The following is a 17,334-nucleotide window of genomic DNA, read 5'->3' on the forward strand; positions in this document are numbered from 1 at the left end:
ACATGCTGTGAAATTAGCTCCTGTGTAACAATAACATATATCTACGGACTGAATCAGAAAATATCGATTATTTGTCCCACCCCCGGTGATCAGTCATTTAAAGTATCTCTCTCACTGACAGTCCCTATCTCGGACTGTACTGAATTCGACTTACCACAAATCTAACACAGCGCAAGCTGAATAAAGTAGCACACATCTGCATGTGTTAAGGGTTGCCATTGCCTTGAAATACTGTGACTGTGTTTAGACAGTGTATAGAGAACTACAATGGGGCTTTTTGTAAAATTGCTGGTTTATTATGAAACTGGTGACTCAGGCAGCGCTAATCCAACTCAGTATTCTCATCTTGTTAATCATGGTTTGCCATAATTCATAATTCATAACGTAACTGCATTCTTTTTTATTTTGTTGTGTCCGTGTTCATTTGGTCAGGAATAGTTTTTTCCCTTCATTAAATAGGGCTAAGTAGCACTTTGGGGGCTTTTATATACAGTTGCATAAACAGGATGACCTCTACCTTGCATATTCACTGCTCACCAGCAAAGACACAATATTCATAATTAATATGCAACCACTCACAGTGATTGCCTATTATTTTGGTTGGCCATACAGTGTTATTAGAGTTGCCTGTTAGGAGTTCAGGGGAAAGCATCAAGCTGTCTTGTCTTAGTGGCGGAACTTTTTTTGTATCATCCTCAGTCTCAACAAATCCACTTCATATAGTGGAAAAAAAACATGCAAATGGTAGCATTGTCTTGTTATTCTAACCACACACTGGGCAGGGGACTGAAATCATCGATAGGTGAAAAGCAAAAAGTAGAGATAGAAAAGAAGAGGAGCAGAGGGAGGGCTGAGGTGGTCATGCTTGCCCCGCTTCATCAAGAGAGACGCGACAAAAACACTACTTCAAAGCTGCTATTCTTCAACCTGTGCAGTTACTGCTACTTTATTATTCCATTTGAGGAAGAGCCAAAGCAAGCATAGATATAATTTTCTCTTGTGTCTACACATGACTACTTTGGTCACATTTCCAAGGAAATCTCCTTACGTACAAGTAGGATAGCTGAGTAATCAGTGTGTTATTTTATTTTTTATTTTTATTTTCTTAGATTAGCTTTTTAAGGGCACATTTATCCTGTAATAATGTTTGTCATTTCATTTTGGAGACTCAATTACTTTGCTAGAAAACTGAGGGATAAACAGACCCTGAGTCTGAGAGTTGGTCAACAAAGCGTTGTTAAAGTCTATTCTTAAGCCTGTCATTATCATCTTGAGAATCAACTCACGTAGAAAATAATAAAATGCAAACCTCCTGAGAGAGTGCATATCCTTGAACTTGTTTCTCTTTCCCTTACTTACACACAGTGCACACACACACACACACACACACGTACCATTACAGGTGCTGGAGATCTTACAGTCTTGGCTATTTTATGATGCATGAAAAATCAAATAATTGGCTAAACTAAATCCTGCATAAACAAAATGGCTAAGAAGGCTTGTCTCAATAAGCATACAGTAATACAGAATAATCTGTTTACCAGAAATGACAAAAAATATACAATTATCTGTTTTTAACTCATATGCATATAATTGATTTATTAATGGGTTGATTAAATAGATTTTTATTGAATGAATCATCCTTATCTAACTAAAAAGGACAACATTATCCATAAATGGTAACGATGTTGACCAACATCCCCTCGGGCAAAGCTTACAATAAGCTGCCACACTGGAACACACAACTGCGGCTCTACACTATGACAACTGTCATCATCTTTTTTTCGCTAAATGGAAGTAAAAAATAATAATTTACTGTGACCCATTTTATAATACACCTGTAATTTGAAATCAAATACATTTAATTCAAGAGTGTTTCAGTTAAGGAACCCACACCTCTAAAACTCATTGCTTTTCATTTTGACCAAGAGCTTGGAAAAAAATAACCAGATTTTTAGAAGGCAGATTGATTTAAACATATTTTCACCCAGCTGTAGAGAGAATGCAAATTATCTACTGGTTTTATGTTACAATCCCCCAAACTAAGTGAAAAATAATATTGTTTCACTAATTTTGAGACAAGTGGTTAGATGTTTGTTCAAAGGTTGTTATATTTTTTTGTGGATTTATATTTGCAACATGTTGCAGGAATTAGGTGCTCATGTCCTCATGAGCTTCACACCAATCTCCACCAGTATTAATTACATCGGCTATTGTTTGAAGTTTTTGTGCTGCAACCTGTACCTTTAAAATCTGATTTTTACTTGAGAGATTTGAAGCATTGTTTATTTAAAGCATGTCTTTCAATCCAAAGTATACATCAAAAATTATTATCAGATTTTTTATAAAGACCTAAGAACACAACAACATGCACTGTCTATCTAATGACATAAGCATAAACGAATGAACTTGTGTTATTCCTGAGCCCTTATTATGAGGTGCAGTCGCACCCCTGTGCTGTGCAATATAATGAGGCAGTCTGTTCAGGTGTTGACAGTCGACACTACAACAGACAAGAAAATCATTTAATAGGATATACAATTAAAAAAAAAAGCTAAATCACAGTCCACTAGACAAAAAGAATCTGACTGGAAGAGGTTGTGACCTCATCTATATTTAAAAAAAAAAAAAAAAAGTTTACTTGCTTACTGGTTTACAGTTGAAGAGGGAAGATGTTAATATGACTAGAGAATTAAAAGCCCTGTTATATTTGTAGTCATCTACTGCAATATCATTTCTGTACTTCCATAGTTCCTACCTGCATTATCTTTTACAAATCCAACACTGTCAACAATTCAGAAGCCAATTCAGTCTCAGGTGCCACCTTTGAAGCCAGCTCAGAGGAAAACTTTTCGGCTCTGAAGAGGAGGGGCGACACCAGACAGCACGTTTGTACTCGTATCAACACAATCCACATCTGTGGCAGTTTAGTCTCAGGAGCAAATTATAAATGTAGCTTTTGGCATAGATTTATTCCAACACACAAAACCCCCGAACACAGCAGTTCGCCAGCTTTCCTAAAATAGCAGCGTTGTTTCCCCTCACTACTTAAGATGTTTTGTGTAGACACATTTAACCAGCTGGTCCGGGCAGCTTACAGCTGAGACAGGTCTTGTGATTATTGATAAAGGAAAATATGTAAACTTTGGGGGAAAACTGAAATTGAAAAGTAAAGGAAAATGATAGAGGACTTTACTTTATGTTACATTATTTATATACCTTTGTGAGGAAAGCAATAAAAAGGGATAGGGAGCAGTATGTGGACTTGGTGTGTAAGCTAGATATCATTCAGTACTTGCTCATCAATAGTTACAAAAGCTTTGCCGTTAACTGAAGCCTTGAGTCAGCACTGACCTTGCTTCACCCTCATTAATCCAAAGCCAACTCAGCCCCAAAATCCAAAGCTGTTACAGACTTGTTCATTTTCTTTCCAAGAGTTAGTTGAGAAGACTGATACTGCTCTCATGTCCGTACACTAAATACAAACCAGGAAATAACTGATGATGGCCAAGAGATAATTTGATACATAACATGCAGTAGGACATCGACATGTCATTTTTACATGTTGTGGATAGACAAACAAGATATAACAAATTAATTTGCGAGCTTTAAAGGAGCTGTTAGGTTAATTCTGTTATCAGGCTAGCTGGTTTCATCTGTTTCCAGTCTTTATGCTAAACTAAGCTAATCGGCTGCTGGCTGCAGCTTCAGATTACTGTACAGACAGTGACTTTCAGTCACTCTAGTCTGTATCTAACTCGCAGCAAGGAAGCTGTGTAATAAGTGTATTGGAATAAAATTAGAAATAAGTGTATTTCCTAATGTAAGATTAAAGAAAAAAGCATGTTCTTCTGCTAGATCTACTATGTTTTACAATGCATGGATTTATACAACATTTTAGAAATTACCACTTAATGGAAAAATATGATAAAATAAACAGCCTTGCAATCTGAAAGTGAAATGCCTTCAACCTAAAAAAGCTAAAAGCACACATGTTTACTATGCTTTTGAACTATTATTAAGTACTTATCCAATGTCTGTATAAACGTAACTAAAGCATTTTTTTCATTTAGTATTGAAACAAACCATCCACAAAATGTGGTCTAGTTAGCGGGATAACAAGACAGAAGTTGAGAGCATGTGAACAAAAGCATTAAAGAACAAAATTATTCCATTTGAATTGATGGGGGAAGAGCCATTTCGGAGGATGAAAGGATTTTAGATATTTCCCCAAAGCCCAGAACCAAGGCCAGACGTAGATAAATAAACACACAGGACGCATGCACACATATCTCTAATATCAATACATGCACAAGACCAAACAACACCTGGGCTCTCCCTCTTTGTCTCTCTATGCACACACATTCACAGGCGCACACACAGCAGATGGACTTTGTCTACTTTCCCTTGAAGGTGACCTATCTACTGTATATGTATCAGGTCAGAGGTATCCGAGCAGAGGAGAGGCCGGGTAGGGGAGGAATGAAAGACAGGAAGGATACTGCTCATACACGTGGGTAAAAAACTGACAGGAAAGGCTTTAGAATAACGCTCGACTGTTAAAGTGTTGGACGCCAGTTCCTCTCAGTCTCTTTTAAGTGGGTCTGTGGTGCATTAAGAATCTGTCAGGCCTGCTTTAGCATTAATCAGCTAGCCCATAGAAGAAACAATCACACATAATCTCAAGCTCTAAACCCTGCTGACCTTCTCTTCAAATGCACAGATAAACACCCCTTGAAACCTCAGTAATTTAAAGACACACACAGGCCCGAGCTCCAGCGCTAGTAATTTTTTTCCCTCCCCGCTCTCCCTCCCCTGATTGGTTCCTCCCACAGCAGCACCCATGTCTCTCCACCTGGGAGTACATCGACTCAGCATGTCAACGTGACCTCAAAGAGGACGCAATTTCAGACAATGTTAGAGGAGAGAGGGGCTGTTTTACCCCATCAATCTGGAAATAGGAGAGGAGGGGGGAGGGCAGGAGAGGGGAGGAGTGGAAAGGAAAAACAGGAGGAAAAAGGATAAGAGAGGAGAAGGGCAGAATACCCAAGTTCCATTCATCATCTCAGCAGCTTTGAGAGTGTATAAATAGCAAGATCTGTTCAGAGTTATCATTGAGCCAACGCTTCCATCGTGGTACTTCATTTATTAAGACTTTGCGCAGATCAATATGGCAGACATATACACTCTGTACTGTTGACAAGATAATCTCATCTTTATGAATTTGGCTCGGGTCGTCAGTAGCATGAGCAATTGCAACGCTTATCTGAGATGACAAGAGCAGAGACAAAGACAGGGAATCCGAAAAGGAAAATAGTCAGAGTGTGTGTGAGTTGGTCAAGAAAGAAAGGCAGAGTGAGCACTAGTTCTTTTTTTTTTAACTAAGCACTGCTCTGAGCGATAGATAATGAAATACAGTATTTCAGTACCAAACAGAGCAAGAATCAATAAGTAACGAAGCAAACCAGCAATTGATCTGAATGCTGAAGGCCCCAAAAAGATTTCTCTCTAAGACACAAGCCCAGTGAGGGGCCAATTGAGTACATCTGTGTAGTACAATAGAAAAAGATGAAACCGGACAAATATACCATTTTCAATACGCCATTAGCACTCAGCATCGCCACTGCTACCCCGAAGAGCAGACGCAGTCAAATGTTAGATGAAAAATCTTGTGTGCCCACCACTTAGTGGGGCTTTTGTTTAGGCAATAACATTTGAGAGTGCCAACTCATTTGCCTCTGTTGCCACAAACACATAACAGCCACTGCAAAACACAGCGGCTGTCAATTCCCTTCAGAAACACACAACACTTTAGACATGGGAGTCAGATTTCAAACTGTGGGACAGTGGGATCTCTCCTATTAGAGCGTCAGACTTTCTCAAGACAGACACATGCTGCACACACAAACGTACACTGGCAGGATTACACTGTTTAGAAAAATACTCCGCAAATTGTCGTTTCCAGATTGGGTGACAGTAATGCACTCCAGTGGTTGTATGAGGGAGAAGAAGACCGTTTAACAGTAGCTTGTTTTGACATGTCGTTAGGTGAAATTAGAGCAAATGAGATGGTGTTCATGGTATATCCTTCTAATCAATTAATCACATTACTGATGAAGCTGAAGAAGTGCTGAACTGTAGAAGGCAAGGACAAGGAAACAGAGATTTGGAGAGAAAAGGATAAATCATTCCTCTTATACTAATGAGATAGAAGGTGAGAACAGATTCACATAACTCATTCTTTGAGCTGCGTGTTGTTTCTACAGTACATGCCTAGGGGGCACAGTGAAGGAAGCTGTGGCAGAAATAAAAGCTCTCTCAGGTTGGACTGGTGCCAACACACAGCATAGCGAGTTCCACTTTGTTTGACTTTGAAAGTGTTTGATTTAAAGCAAGGAGACCCAGCTGCTGGCAGTTCAAAGAATACATCGCCATGCCATGTACACCTATGTAGCCCTCTGTGTCCTGTGCATCTCAGTGCACATTACTGTGAGGTCACTCCTATCTCTACCCATCTATCGCTGCAGCTCCAGCACCCTGCTGCTCACTGTTAAGTCTAAAGACCCCAGGAGGGATCTAAGAGCCCTCAGGGGGCAGGGGGCCCCTACAGTGAAGCCCATTTCAATCTGAGGGAACCAGCAAGACCGATGCTTCAGAGCACAGCTGGTGGGAGTCCAGGTGCATGTGCGCATGTGCACGTACATACACACACACAAATTGAGACATGGCCGCTGAATCTTAGATTCCGCCACTGTGAAGGTTATGTTTTGTTCTCTTGTTTTTGTGACCTCTGTTGATGCTAGGTTGGCTCCTTGTTTGAGCACAATGTCAGCAGCCCAGAGGTAAATGTTTCAAAATCTACCAGGGGCATGCACAGATTTTTCTGTCACAATTTTCTTTTTCACATCTCATATTGAAAAGAAAGCACACTGTAGCAAAAGGATTGTCAGGTACAGCACAGATCCATATGGTGTAGGCGTGCACTTTTAATGTAAAAGAACTAGCAGTATAAGCAGGGTCAGAAACACAACATACACTGACACACAAGAAAACAGCCAAAATAGAAAAGTAATTACTAAGTAGGATAGGATTTGATCTGAAACCATTTAAAATGCCAGCCTAAACCAAGCTAAACAATGGCACTTGTTACTCAACAATAATGACAATGTGACATGATATTTTGGTCACTCTGGTGACAGTGAATTAGGCTGAGGAGTACTGAACATCCACTTCCATCACAAACACACTCATACACAAACCAACACACAATAACTCAAGAGTGAATTTCCACTGACGATCCACAGTCTTATTATCGTGCCCATGTCATCTCCAATAGGCTGCTTCCTATTGAACCAAGCAAATTGGTTTAATGTGTCCGGCCAATCTGGCTATCACGGAGGTCAACTTGTGTTCTCATATCCTGTCTCTTCCTCTACACTTGAAAAAAAAACAAAATTCCTTTGTTGCCCTACATTGCCAAGTCGGGAGGTCTGTTAAAATAATGTAATAATGCAGTACAGATAAGTGCTGTGTCTACATGAATGCACAGCAGCTGGCTGCTGTGCATTCTTGTGGCTGACCAAGAAGACCAAAATATAGTATAAATACATAATTGTCTTCAGTCATCTATCTATCCATTTATCTATATCTATCTATTTCTGTCTACAGTTTGACTCAACTGGAGTTTGTTATAAGTTACAAGGGGAATTTGTATCTAACGGTGAGCATAGTCAGGGGTTTACCAATTATGTTCAATTATTTAGCAGAGTTACTTGGATTTTTGAGAACTTGCAATAAATAAAACATTCACTTCCACAGCTCCCTCCAATCTCAAACAAATGTTCTGGGTTTTCATAGTATGTATCTGCAGCTGAACTATTAATTGTGTAAATCTCTGTAGAATTTTCAGCCTGAGTCTGTTTAATGTTTTTCATGAAAATAGTGGCCAAAGGAAAACATTAAAGTGAGGGCAATGATAAAGAAATTGGTGGTGTTTATTACAACCACAGAAGATTCCTTGTGCCTTCTTTCTAAAACTTGAAATTATCGTTACTAGGGCTGCAACTAACGATTATTTTTATTGTCAATTAATCTGTCGATTTTCTTCTCTATTAATCGGTTAGTTGTTTGGTTTATAAAATGTCAAAAAATTGTGAAAAAGGTCAATGTGTTGTTTTATCCACAACCCAAAGATATTCACCAGAAAATATTTACATTTAAGAAGATCAGATCATTTTTATTTAAATAATTACTTAAACTGATTAATTGATTATCAAAATAGTTGGCGAGTAATTTAATAGTTGGCAACTAATCAATTATTTGATACATTTTTGCAGCATTAATCCCAACCACATACAGGTGTTGAGAGATGAGAAGAATGGGCTACTTGAAAGTTTACTACAGCCATCTCCACTTTGTCTCATGCCTCCTCACATTTCAGACAGACCCAGCGAAAGTAAACAAATGCTCAAATTATGCTTATATCAGAAAGTATCTTCTATTTCCCACTTACCCTGTGTTCTGCCCTCCCTTTCCCCCCAGGTTCACAAATATGTAGCCAGAGACCGCTGATGTTTATCATGACATCTTCCGCTTCCCACTGATTTGTTAAACGTTATGATTTATTAATGAAAGAGGATGCAAATATAGCTGCTGTTTTGTGCTGTGTGTTACACTTCTGCTACAGCTTCAAGACCATGAACGCATTTGTACTGAAACAAGCACCTCTGCAAACTCAAATACCAGTAATGGTAGCTAATAAGTGACTACTTCATTGAAAAAAATATATTTTGGTTAAATAGAGATAACATAATTTACTGTTGTTCCACAGAACAACATTCTGTGGTCTGACGGCACTTCCTCTCAGTTTTATCTATCATATGAGCTCGGGGGAGATGAAGAAAAATAAAACTGCCTATTAATAATTCAGAATTTGAGCTTGTAGTGTTATGTACAGTAGCGGCAGGTTTATTTGAGGAAATATGAAGATACACCCTAAGGCGAGCTGATCATTTTTTTTATGTACTGGCAAGCTCAAATAAAACAAAACTGGCTTAGTGGCCAGAGAACCTCAACTGGGGCACAAAAGTACACAAATTACAAATGGGTTATTGAACTGTCTCCCATTGCTATAAATGACTGAATCTAGCTGCTGAGCTGCTCAATCCCGTTGCAAGTGGGCTTCAGCACATACAGGTTTACAAAACTCATTCCATAGAAAGCTCCAGAGGAAAGCAGTTATCTAAAGATGAAGGTAGAGGGAGAGAAATGAAATAAAGAGCGCTTTTCTATTCATTGCCTCAGTGGCCACTGAAGTGTGGGAGCAATTTCAATACAATATACAGCGGAGGCTTTGATAAGACTTTTCGGTAGAATCCTTAAGAACAGCACAAGCCTGGTTACATGTGCATCTGTGTGTTTGTGTTCACGAGCGTGTGTGTGTGTGTGTGTGTGTGTATTTCTTGGAGGAAGGGTGTTTCAAGGTTCGGACAAATGCAAGATTGTCCCGCTCATAAAAGAGAGGGGCTCTGTCACGGAGCCTGCCAGCGAAAGGCTTAAATCACATGCCTGGAATACACAATGACATTACACCCACACACACCCATGCATACAAACACACACACACATGTGCACACACACAATCACCCTAAATTTTGCAGAGTAAGACCATTCCTGGAAGCATCCATTTTCAACATCTGCTCCAGCTACATTGTTCGCAACCTAAACAGATCAAAGGAGTGAAAATTTGATCTCCTATATTGTATACAGACTACGTAAATGATCACAGTCACACCTCTAATACCCTTTTTCAGCTTTCTTTAAATTCACTTAATACGTTTAAAGCTGACAGTCATTTTGAGAATCCATTCAAAGATCTTAGTTTACTAGAAATTGTTACACCAGAAATCTTTGCATTTACGTGCATTAAAACGGTGAGCAAATTTTAAATGTCATGGATTCAGCATCTGCTTTAATTCAGATATTGTCATTCAAAACAGTTTCTATATTCTAACAGTTTCATATTCTCTATTCCACATGTTTGTTACATGTTTATGCCTGACATTTTTCATTAGAGCAGCAGGAACCTCCTCATCAAGTGACAAATGACAATGTCAAGTCAGAACAGACTAGAGCCCCTTTTTTACTTGACACCCTCATCTCAATGCCACCCTACACAAGGCATAATGGCACAACTAAAGGCAGTTTTTATAGCCTTTCAGACTCCCCTTTGCCTCTGTACCACCTGCACCTTATTAACATGGATGGTCTCCCACCGAGACAGGATTCTGTTTAATTAGTTTCATGGTGAATCAAATTACAACACTCAAAACTTATCAAAACAAATCAATATGATAAATTATGGGCCAATTAAAAGTAATGACAAAGGTGTGTTTGAATGTTTGGTAACACTGAGGGTAAAAACAGGTAGCAAGAAAGCAGCAGAGAAACTTAGGAACCAGTCTGTGGGCCACAGCCTGGCACAGCTAAGCTAAACATTATATAGGACAAAATCCTAAAACATATTCAACACAGAGTGGGTGCAGGCTCACTCTTTGGAGCGAATTACTGAAATCCCTTCTTCCTGAGCATTGAGGAATTTTGCTCCATATTGGTTTTAACCTTGATTCCACACTTAGTAATTCCCTTCAATGCCTTAAGCGGAATTAGGCATCATTACGTATCATCCATCTCCTTATCCCAGGAATTCTTTTTAGAAATGAAATGAAGCTCTCCACTGGGCCGGGTGGTGGTGACAATGATAAGGCCAGCAGAGCTCTGCTGATATGTTCATATTATTCCCCTCTCCCAGCTAGAGACCAAGCCAAGCCTGTCTGCAAGTGCACCACTATAAAACATCATTAGAGGCCAGCAGTAGTGTGGAGAGAGACTGGGAGTTGCAGGAAACTACAGTACTACTAGGTGTAGATGAAGACAGCAGCACTAAGGTGCCCTTGTGAAACTGACTGAGCAGGCGATATGCTCTCCTGCTTTATCCATCTCTTTATTTATTTTTCCTATTTAGCCTCCTCTCCTGTGGCAACTATAGTGACAGATGTGCTGAGAGGCCTTGGGATCGATGGAAGGGGAATTCTGTCTTTGTTTCCTGACATTTTTCCCATAGCCACTCTCCTCTGACTCAGGTTACTTACTGTCCACACGAACGGAGAGAGAAGGCAGAATCAGGGAGGAGGGAGGAAAGCGATACGCTTCTGTACAGCTTCTAAAGAAACTTAATGCCTCAGGCCATCTCCCTCTACACAGGTTTCTGTTGAATAATACAATAGAGCACCCTGCACGTCGGATGCGTTGAGGGGACCCTCTGTAAACAAGACACTAAGGAATGTGTTGTTGCCGCTCCTGCTTGTTTTCCCTTTGACAGTCTGACAGTGGAGAGAAAAGTTAAGTGCACAAAATGGGTGTGCAACAGCCTTATACGGTCTAATTCATCATCACCACATTAGCAGAGAAGCAGCCTGCAGAATGGACCCGCAATTATTCTGTCCCCCTGATTAGGAAGCCTTAACGGTCTTTGTACTGACCCTTGCCCTATGCAGCTGGCTCATAATAGAAGCAGGGCTGAGACTGAGAGTGGGAACAACAGAGAGTGGCCTTCCTCCCTGGTGGGAACACGTCACATCTGATCACAGTCATCGTCACATCCATGTCCAGCGCAAATAGTGGGATGGAAAGGACAGCAGATAGCCTGATCGAGAGACTAATGGTTACAGTCCATCAGGATGTAAATGGAAACAATGTCATTCTGTCAAATAGTATAAGGCCACAGGCAGAAAGTAATAATAACAAAAGCTCATTGAGGACTCTTTTATTCCTATCAAATTATTATGAAAAATATATTTTGTGTTAACAATAGGCAAACATCATACAAAGTATTCACTTTGCTACAACTGCCCAGTATCCTCAGCATTACATACCACTGTCTTAAGCAGGCCTTAATCCTCGTCTGACACGACAGACTTTTAATGGGTTTAAGGCCAAAGACACAGAGAAGTTATCACATTAGAGGCTTATACAACCAAGTACTCCACACAAAGACGTATAAAGTAGCTGCGAAAATAAGTACAATCTGCTAATCTCTAGGAATTAAAATCGCTAGAATTAACCACAAAGAGGTACAGAATTTGATGACTGATATGATCTGATCTGTTACAATTTAGAGTACCTTTATCTCATGATATGCCATTATAGCTCTTACGGTTACTGTGTGCAGATATTGTTATTATAATTTACAAGTATATTTTCACAGTCTAGATTAGGATTAGAACATGCAAACGTCTGTGGGATAATAGGTAGGTTAAAATGGAACTCGTCCTAAAAAACACACACACACACACACACACACACACACACACACACACCTGCTTACACCTCAGCCACAGGCTGAAACCCTTATTCCACAGGGAATTAAATGACAATGGTTGATGAAAAATATCTACATGAAAACTGATTTCCAAAGCCTGCTGTGACATATTTCAAGCACTGATTTGTGTTGATGTCACTGGCTCTGTTCTATGAGAGCACCAGAATGACTGTTTAATCCTTCTAATGCTCCCCCCTCCCTCCCTTCTTTTCTCTCTGTGCTCCTGGGCCTCTCTGCCACTGCCTGTCCTTATCTTCTTTTTCTTTCATTTTACAAAACAAGGGGTCAGCATTGATATAGGACATGGGATCTTTCTGAGGGTTGTGACGTGAAAATGGTGGTGTGACAGTGAAGGAGAAGAGTGCAATTTCTCTTACCTGTATGATGGACATGCGGTTAGTAGGTGTGTCTGTAGTGCTGGTGACTGGGCCTGTGAAGCTGGTGTGGCATCCCACGTGGCCTTGGGGCACGCTGAGGTTATTGGCAGTGGGCTTGAGGTACATGACCTCTGACCTTGGTGAGCTGAGTGGCAGGCGTGTCTGGTAGTCAAAGTACATGGGAGAGGTGGCCAAGGAAGGACTGCTTACCACATTCATCACATTCATGGCGTCCCGCTCCTCAACCTCGCTCTGCACCAGCATGATGTCGTTCTTGTTAATCTTCTTCTTCTTGCCTTTCCCCAGCTGAGGGTGCGAGTACTCTGCAATGCGACAATTATAGGTACGGATCTCCTTGTTTTCCCGCTTGCACTTGATCGCTATGGTCACCATGGCAGCCAGAAGCATAATGGATATGATGCTTAGAGTTACAATAAGAGGCAGGGATATGTCCCAGTTCTGATTGTCTTTCGTGCGTGGCAGTCCATCAGGAGGACGTCCATCGGAGGCCTTGATGATGAGCCTGGCGGCAGCAGTGAGGGTTGGCTTGCCGTGGTCCGCTACTCGGATGATCAGCTCCACAATGGGGCTGACATCGTCCCAGAATGGGTGGGCTGTTCGCACCTCCCCAGTCACTGGATCAATCTCAAAGAGGTGCTCCTCATTGCCATCTGAGATCTCATAGGTGAGCCTCCCACTTTCACCATAGTCATTATCCACCGCCCTCACTGTGGTGACAATGTAGCCAACACCAACATTACGTGGCACATGGATTTCAGCCGTGTCATTTAGGAGTAGAGGCAGAACAATGACAGGGATGTTATCATTGACATCCAGAACACTGATGCGCACTGTGGCGTTGCTCTCAAGGTGTGGAGATCCTGCATCTTTAGCAAGAACCTTAAAGTCAAAATATTTTATCTGCTCATAGTTAAAAGATCTCACGGCATAGATGGCTCCATTAGCAGCGTTCACATTAACATAGGTGTTGACATCGCCCCCACTCACATTGGAGTTGACTATGCTGTAGTACACTGTTCCATTCTGGCCAAGGTCTGGGTCATGTGCCAGAACTGAACCTAGGTACTCTCCAGGGATGTTGTTCTCAGGTATCTGAAGAAGGTAAACTGACTTGGAAAAGCGAGGAACATTGTCATTCTCATCCAGAATCTTAACGGTGAAGGATTTTGTGGAGTTTAGAGGAGGAATGCCATTGTCTTTGGCCACAATGGTAACATTGTACTCATCCTGCACCTCTCTGTCCAAGGGCCTGTCTGTCACCACTGTATAGAAGTTATCATAGTTCTCCTCAAGTTTAAAAGGAACGTTACCCAGCACTCTGCACTGAAGCTGTCCATTCCTGCCTGAGTCCTTGTCTGTGACACGGACCAGAGCAATGACAGTGCCTGGAGGTGCTGCCTCACTGATAGCTCCCTGTCTCACAGACACAAAGCCTATAGATGGCCAGTTATCATTCCTGTCAAGCACTTTAACAGTGACTTTACAATGACCTGGGATTGGATTGGGACCTAGATCCTTTGCCTGGACGTCAATCTCAATAACTGGGCTCTCTTCATAGTCAATTTCACCCTGAATCTTTATGACCCCTGTTCTGGAATCTATGGAGAAGAGCTCCCGGATTCTCTCTGGGGCATAGCCACTAAAAGAATAGACTACTTGTCCATTGTTGCCCTCATCAGGATCAGTGGCATTTAAATCAATCAGGACTTTACCAGGAGGTGAATTTTCAGGAATTTCCACAACATATGAGGGCTGATCAAACACAGGGCTGTTGTCATTGGAATCGATAACTTTAACATTAATCTGCATGGTACCTGATCTAGGATATTCCCCTCCATCAGTAGCTGACAAAATAAGGGTGTGATGGCTTCGTTCTTCTCTGTCCAGTGGTCGTTGAATAACTAATTCTGGGAATTTAGTCCCGTCACCACGGGATTTTACCTCCAAGGAAAAGAGATTGTAGTCGTCGCGTGTTATTTGATAGGTTTTCAGACCGTTTTCCCCTGCATCAGGGTCATGTGCACTGGTCAGGGGAAAGCGTGTCCCTGGCACTGCATTTTCAGAGATGTCAATATCAATCTGATCCGAGGGGAAAGTGGGTGAGTTGTCGTTAATGTCCTGAATATCTATTTTGATCATGCAGATCTCCTTGTCATTGGCAAACACCTCCATGGAGAGCTGGCACTTGGGGTTTCTCTTACACAACATTTCCCTGTCAATGCGCTGCTTTGTGTACAACAGACCGCTTTGGGGGTCCACGTCGATGAGATGCGGAGCTGAGTTCTCGAGCACCCTGAAGTTGGCTTTCTTACCCTGACCTGCCTGCCCAGTCTGTTCAAGTCCAAGTCTGGCATCTTTGGCAATGTTCCCAATCACTGTCCCCGGACCCTGTTCCTCTGGGACAGAGTAATTCAAGTTTTTCAATGTCAGGGCTTGAGCCCATAAGAGGAGGAAAAAGAAAATAGAAAGATACATGCCCGCTCCGTAAAAGCTGCTATAATATGTGTTGTCTTTACGCCTTCTTTGACCTGTTGATATTTTGTTCAAATTTGGTATTTCTATTATTCAGGATCAAAAAAAGAGTTCTGTTCATCATGTGAGGCCTTGGCATTTATATTTGCTCTGTCTCTCTCTTCCTCTGTCTCTTCCAGCAATCTGTGATGCTGAACACCTAATTTAAATTCAGCAGAGCACCCAGACTCATCTGAGCAATAATCGCGATCCAGTCTCCAAACAGAATAGTCATTGTTGTAAGTGTTCACTCATAAGACCTAAGAAGGAAAACAGAAAAAAAATATTTGTTATAATGTATAGGTGTCAATTAATCACCCAAATAAAAACAGACTAAGCTACTCTGCCAGTAAGAAATCAGATCCACCAAGGAGCCAAAAATGAGACAGGGCTCATGTGTAATTCATCTCCACAATTATGGGGGAAGCTTGTCAATTAGTTAACCTTGGAAAGACACTTGGCGCAGCCCTGATACACAGGCATATAATGATTCCCTTGTAGCTTATTTACTACATGTATTGGTAAAAAAACAAGATTCAGAATGCAGTTTTTGATCTCCAATGTGCAATGCCGGACCTGACCCTAACATCATAATGGCTCATTCGAACATAATGAAAATGCTGACTGAAACTGTAATAGGGTAACTTTAATAATATGGTAACACTGCAGGCATACAACTGAAGATGGCCTATTGTGGCGGCTATTTGAGTAAGTGTGTATAAAATGAGCCTCTTACACGCATTAACAAATCGCATAATCCGGATATTCACAATGAGCCTTATAAAAAATTCGGAAATGAGCTGCCAACATCTCAGCACAGCCGTGTAATTCTCTCCACTGATGGTCTCTGTCTCTCTCTCAAGATTCAGCGGTCCCTGGAAGAAGCTGTTGCATCCGCATGCATAGGGATTGGAATGGAAATAACAATCGTTTGGAAATTAGCAACAGACAGGGCTTCCAGTGGGAAATTACACAACAGAGAAAACCTTAAGGATATAAAAGACAAAACGTATACTTACCAGAAGAAACTGTTGTAATAGTCCACAAAAATATAACTCTAAAAAAACAGTCAGTTCCAGCAGGGTTCAGGAAGAGTTTGATCCCCTAACCCCTTCAGTAGGTAACACCCGTATCCGCTTTACCCCTCTCTGTGCAGGAAAAAAGCCACAAGCCTCCGATGCACACGCAGGCTACAGTGCAGCGCAGTGAACATAAAAAAAGTGCTCCAGAAAAGTATGACTGTAATGTCAATGAGCTGAAGTCCTCTCCGCTGTCTGATTAGGATGCAGCGGCTCGCCTTCTCCCTGCAGTGAGTCACCGTTCTCCAGGAAGGAAAACTATTCGGAGAAAAACTACATAAGAAAAAAATCCAGATGTATAGTCAGGTAGATCCAAAGTGGATATTTAAAAGGCGGTGAGTGTTTTTTCCCCTATCCGCTGAGTGACTGATTCCCGTAGTGGCATTTTGTCCTTGTCCACCGTCCCCGTCCACACAGAGAGACAGCTGCTGAGAAGGTTGTCAGCAACAACCCCGCATTCTGGCACAAGTCTCTATGTAGCTGTCATAAAGCAAAAAGGTGATTTTCTTGAATATATACGCACAGTAGTTATTTAGTATTTTCGGCACGTAAAACAGCCCGAAGCACACAGACTGCTTCCTCTCACTGACTGAACTCCGGACACCCGCATGGTGCATTAAACATTGTCGCTACTCCTCTGGCAGCCAATGAATTTGAAGAGGTGGGAAGAGAAGGAGGGATTCAAAAACCGCGTTTGGTACAGACTACAAATGATTGGTGGCTGGTAGCCTCCTAGGTCACCGGTGGCGCATCTGTTTTTTTCAAATATTACACTTCATTGTTGTTTACAATAAACTAAACCGTGCGTTGGACAGCCTCGTCAAGTCACAGCCAGTGGGCAGGATGAAGAGGTTTGAAATTTCAGTTAAGTCTTTTATTAAAACACACAGGAAGATTTATATTCAGAAACTGGAAATGAATTAATTTTGATTGAACTGAATGTATGATCTGGGTATTCTGATTCTAT

The 17,334-nt window shown here is 41.2% G+C and overlaps 1 protein-coding gene across 4 annotated transcripts in view; it reads right to left on the minus strand.

Moving 5' to 3' along the window:
- pcdh17 (protocadherin 17) overlaps positions 1 to 16,925 on the minus strand; it is a 59,143-nt gene extending 42,218 nt beyond the window's left edge. For 3 of the 4 annotated variants that reach the window (XM_046032936.1, XM_046032938.1, XM_046032939.1), the window contains exons 1-2: positions 16,308 to 16,925; positions 12,757 to 15,548 (exon numbers count right to left, since the gene is read on the minus strand). In XM_046032936.1, the coding sequence (XP_045888892.1) occupies positions 12,757 to 15,252 (2,496 nt within the window). In that variant the 5' untranslated portion in view covers positions 15,253 to 15,548; positions 16,308 to 16,925. The remainder of the gene's footprint in view (positions 1 to 12,756; positions 15,549 to 16,307) is intronic. The other variant, XM_046032937.1, reaches the window with a different exon arrangement.
- Between the last annotated feature and the right edge of the window lie 409 nt (positions 16,926 to 17,334).

Source organism: Micropterus dolomieu, linkage group LG20 (genome assembly GCF_021292245.1).
Source record: "Micropterus dolomieu isolate WLL.071019.BEF.003 ecotype Adirondacks linkage group LG20, ASM2129224v1, whole genome shotgun sequence".
Classification (NCBI taxonomy): domain Eukaryota; kingdom Metazoa; phylum Chordata; class Actinopteri; order Centrarchiformes; family Centrarchidae; genus Micropterus; species Micropterus dolomieu.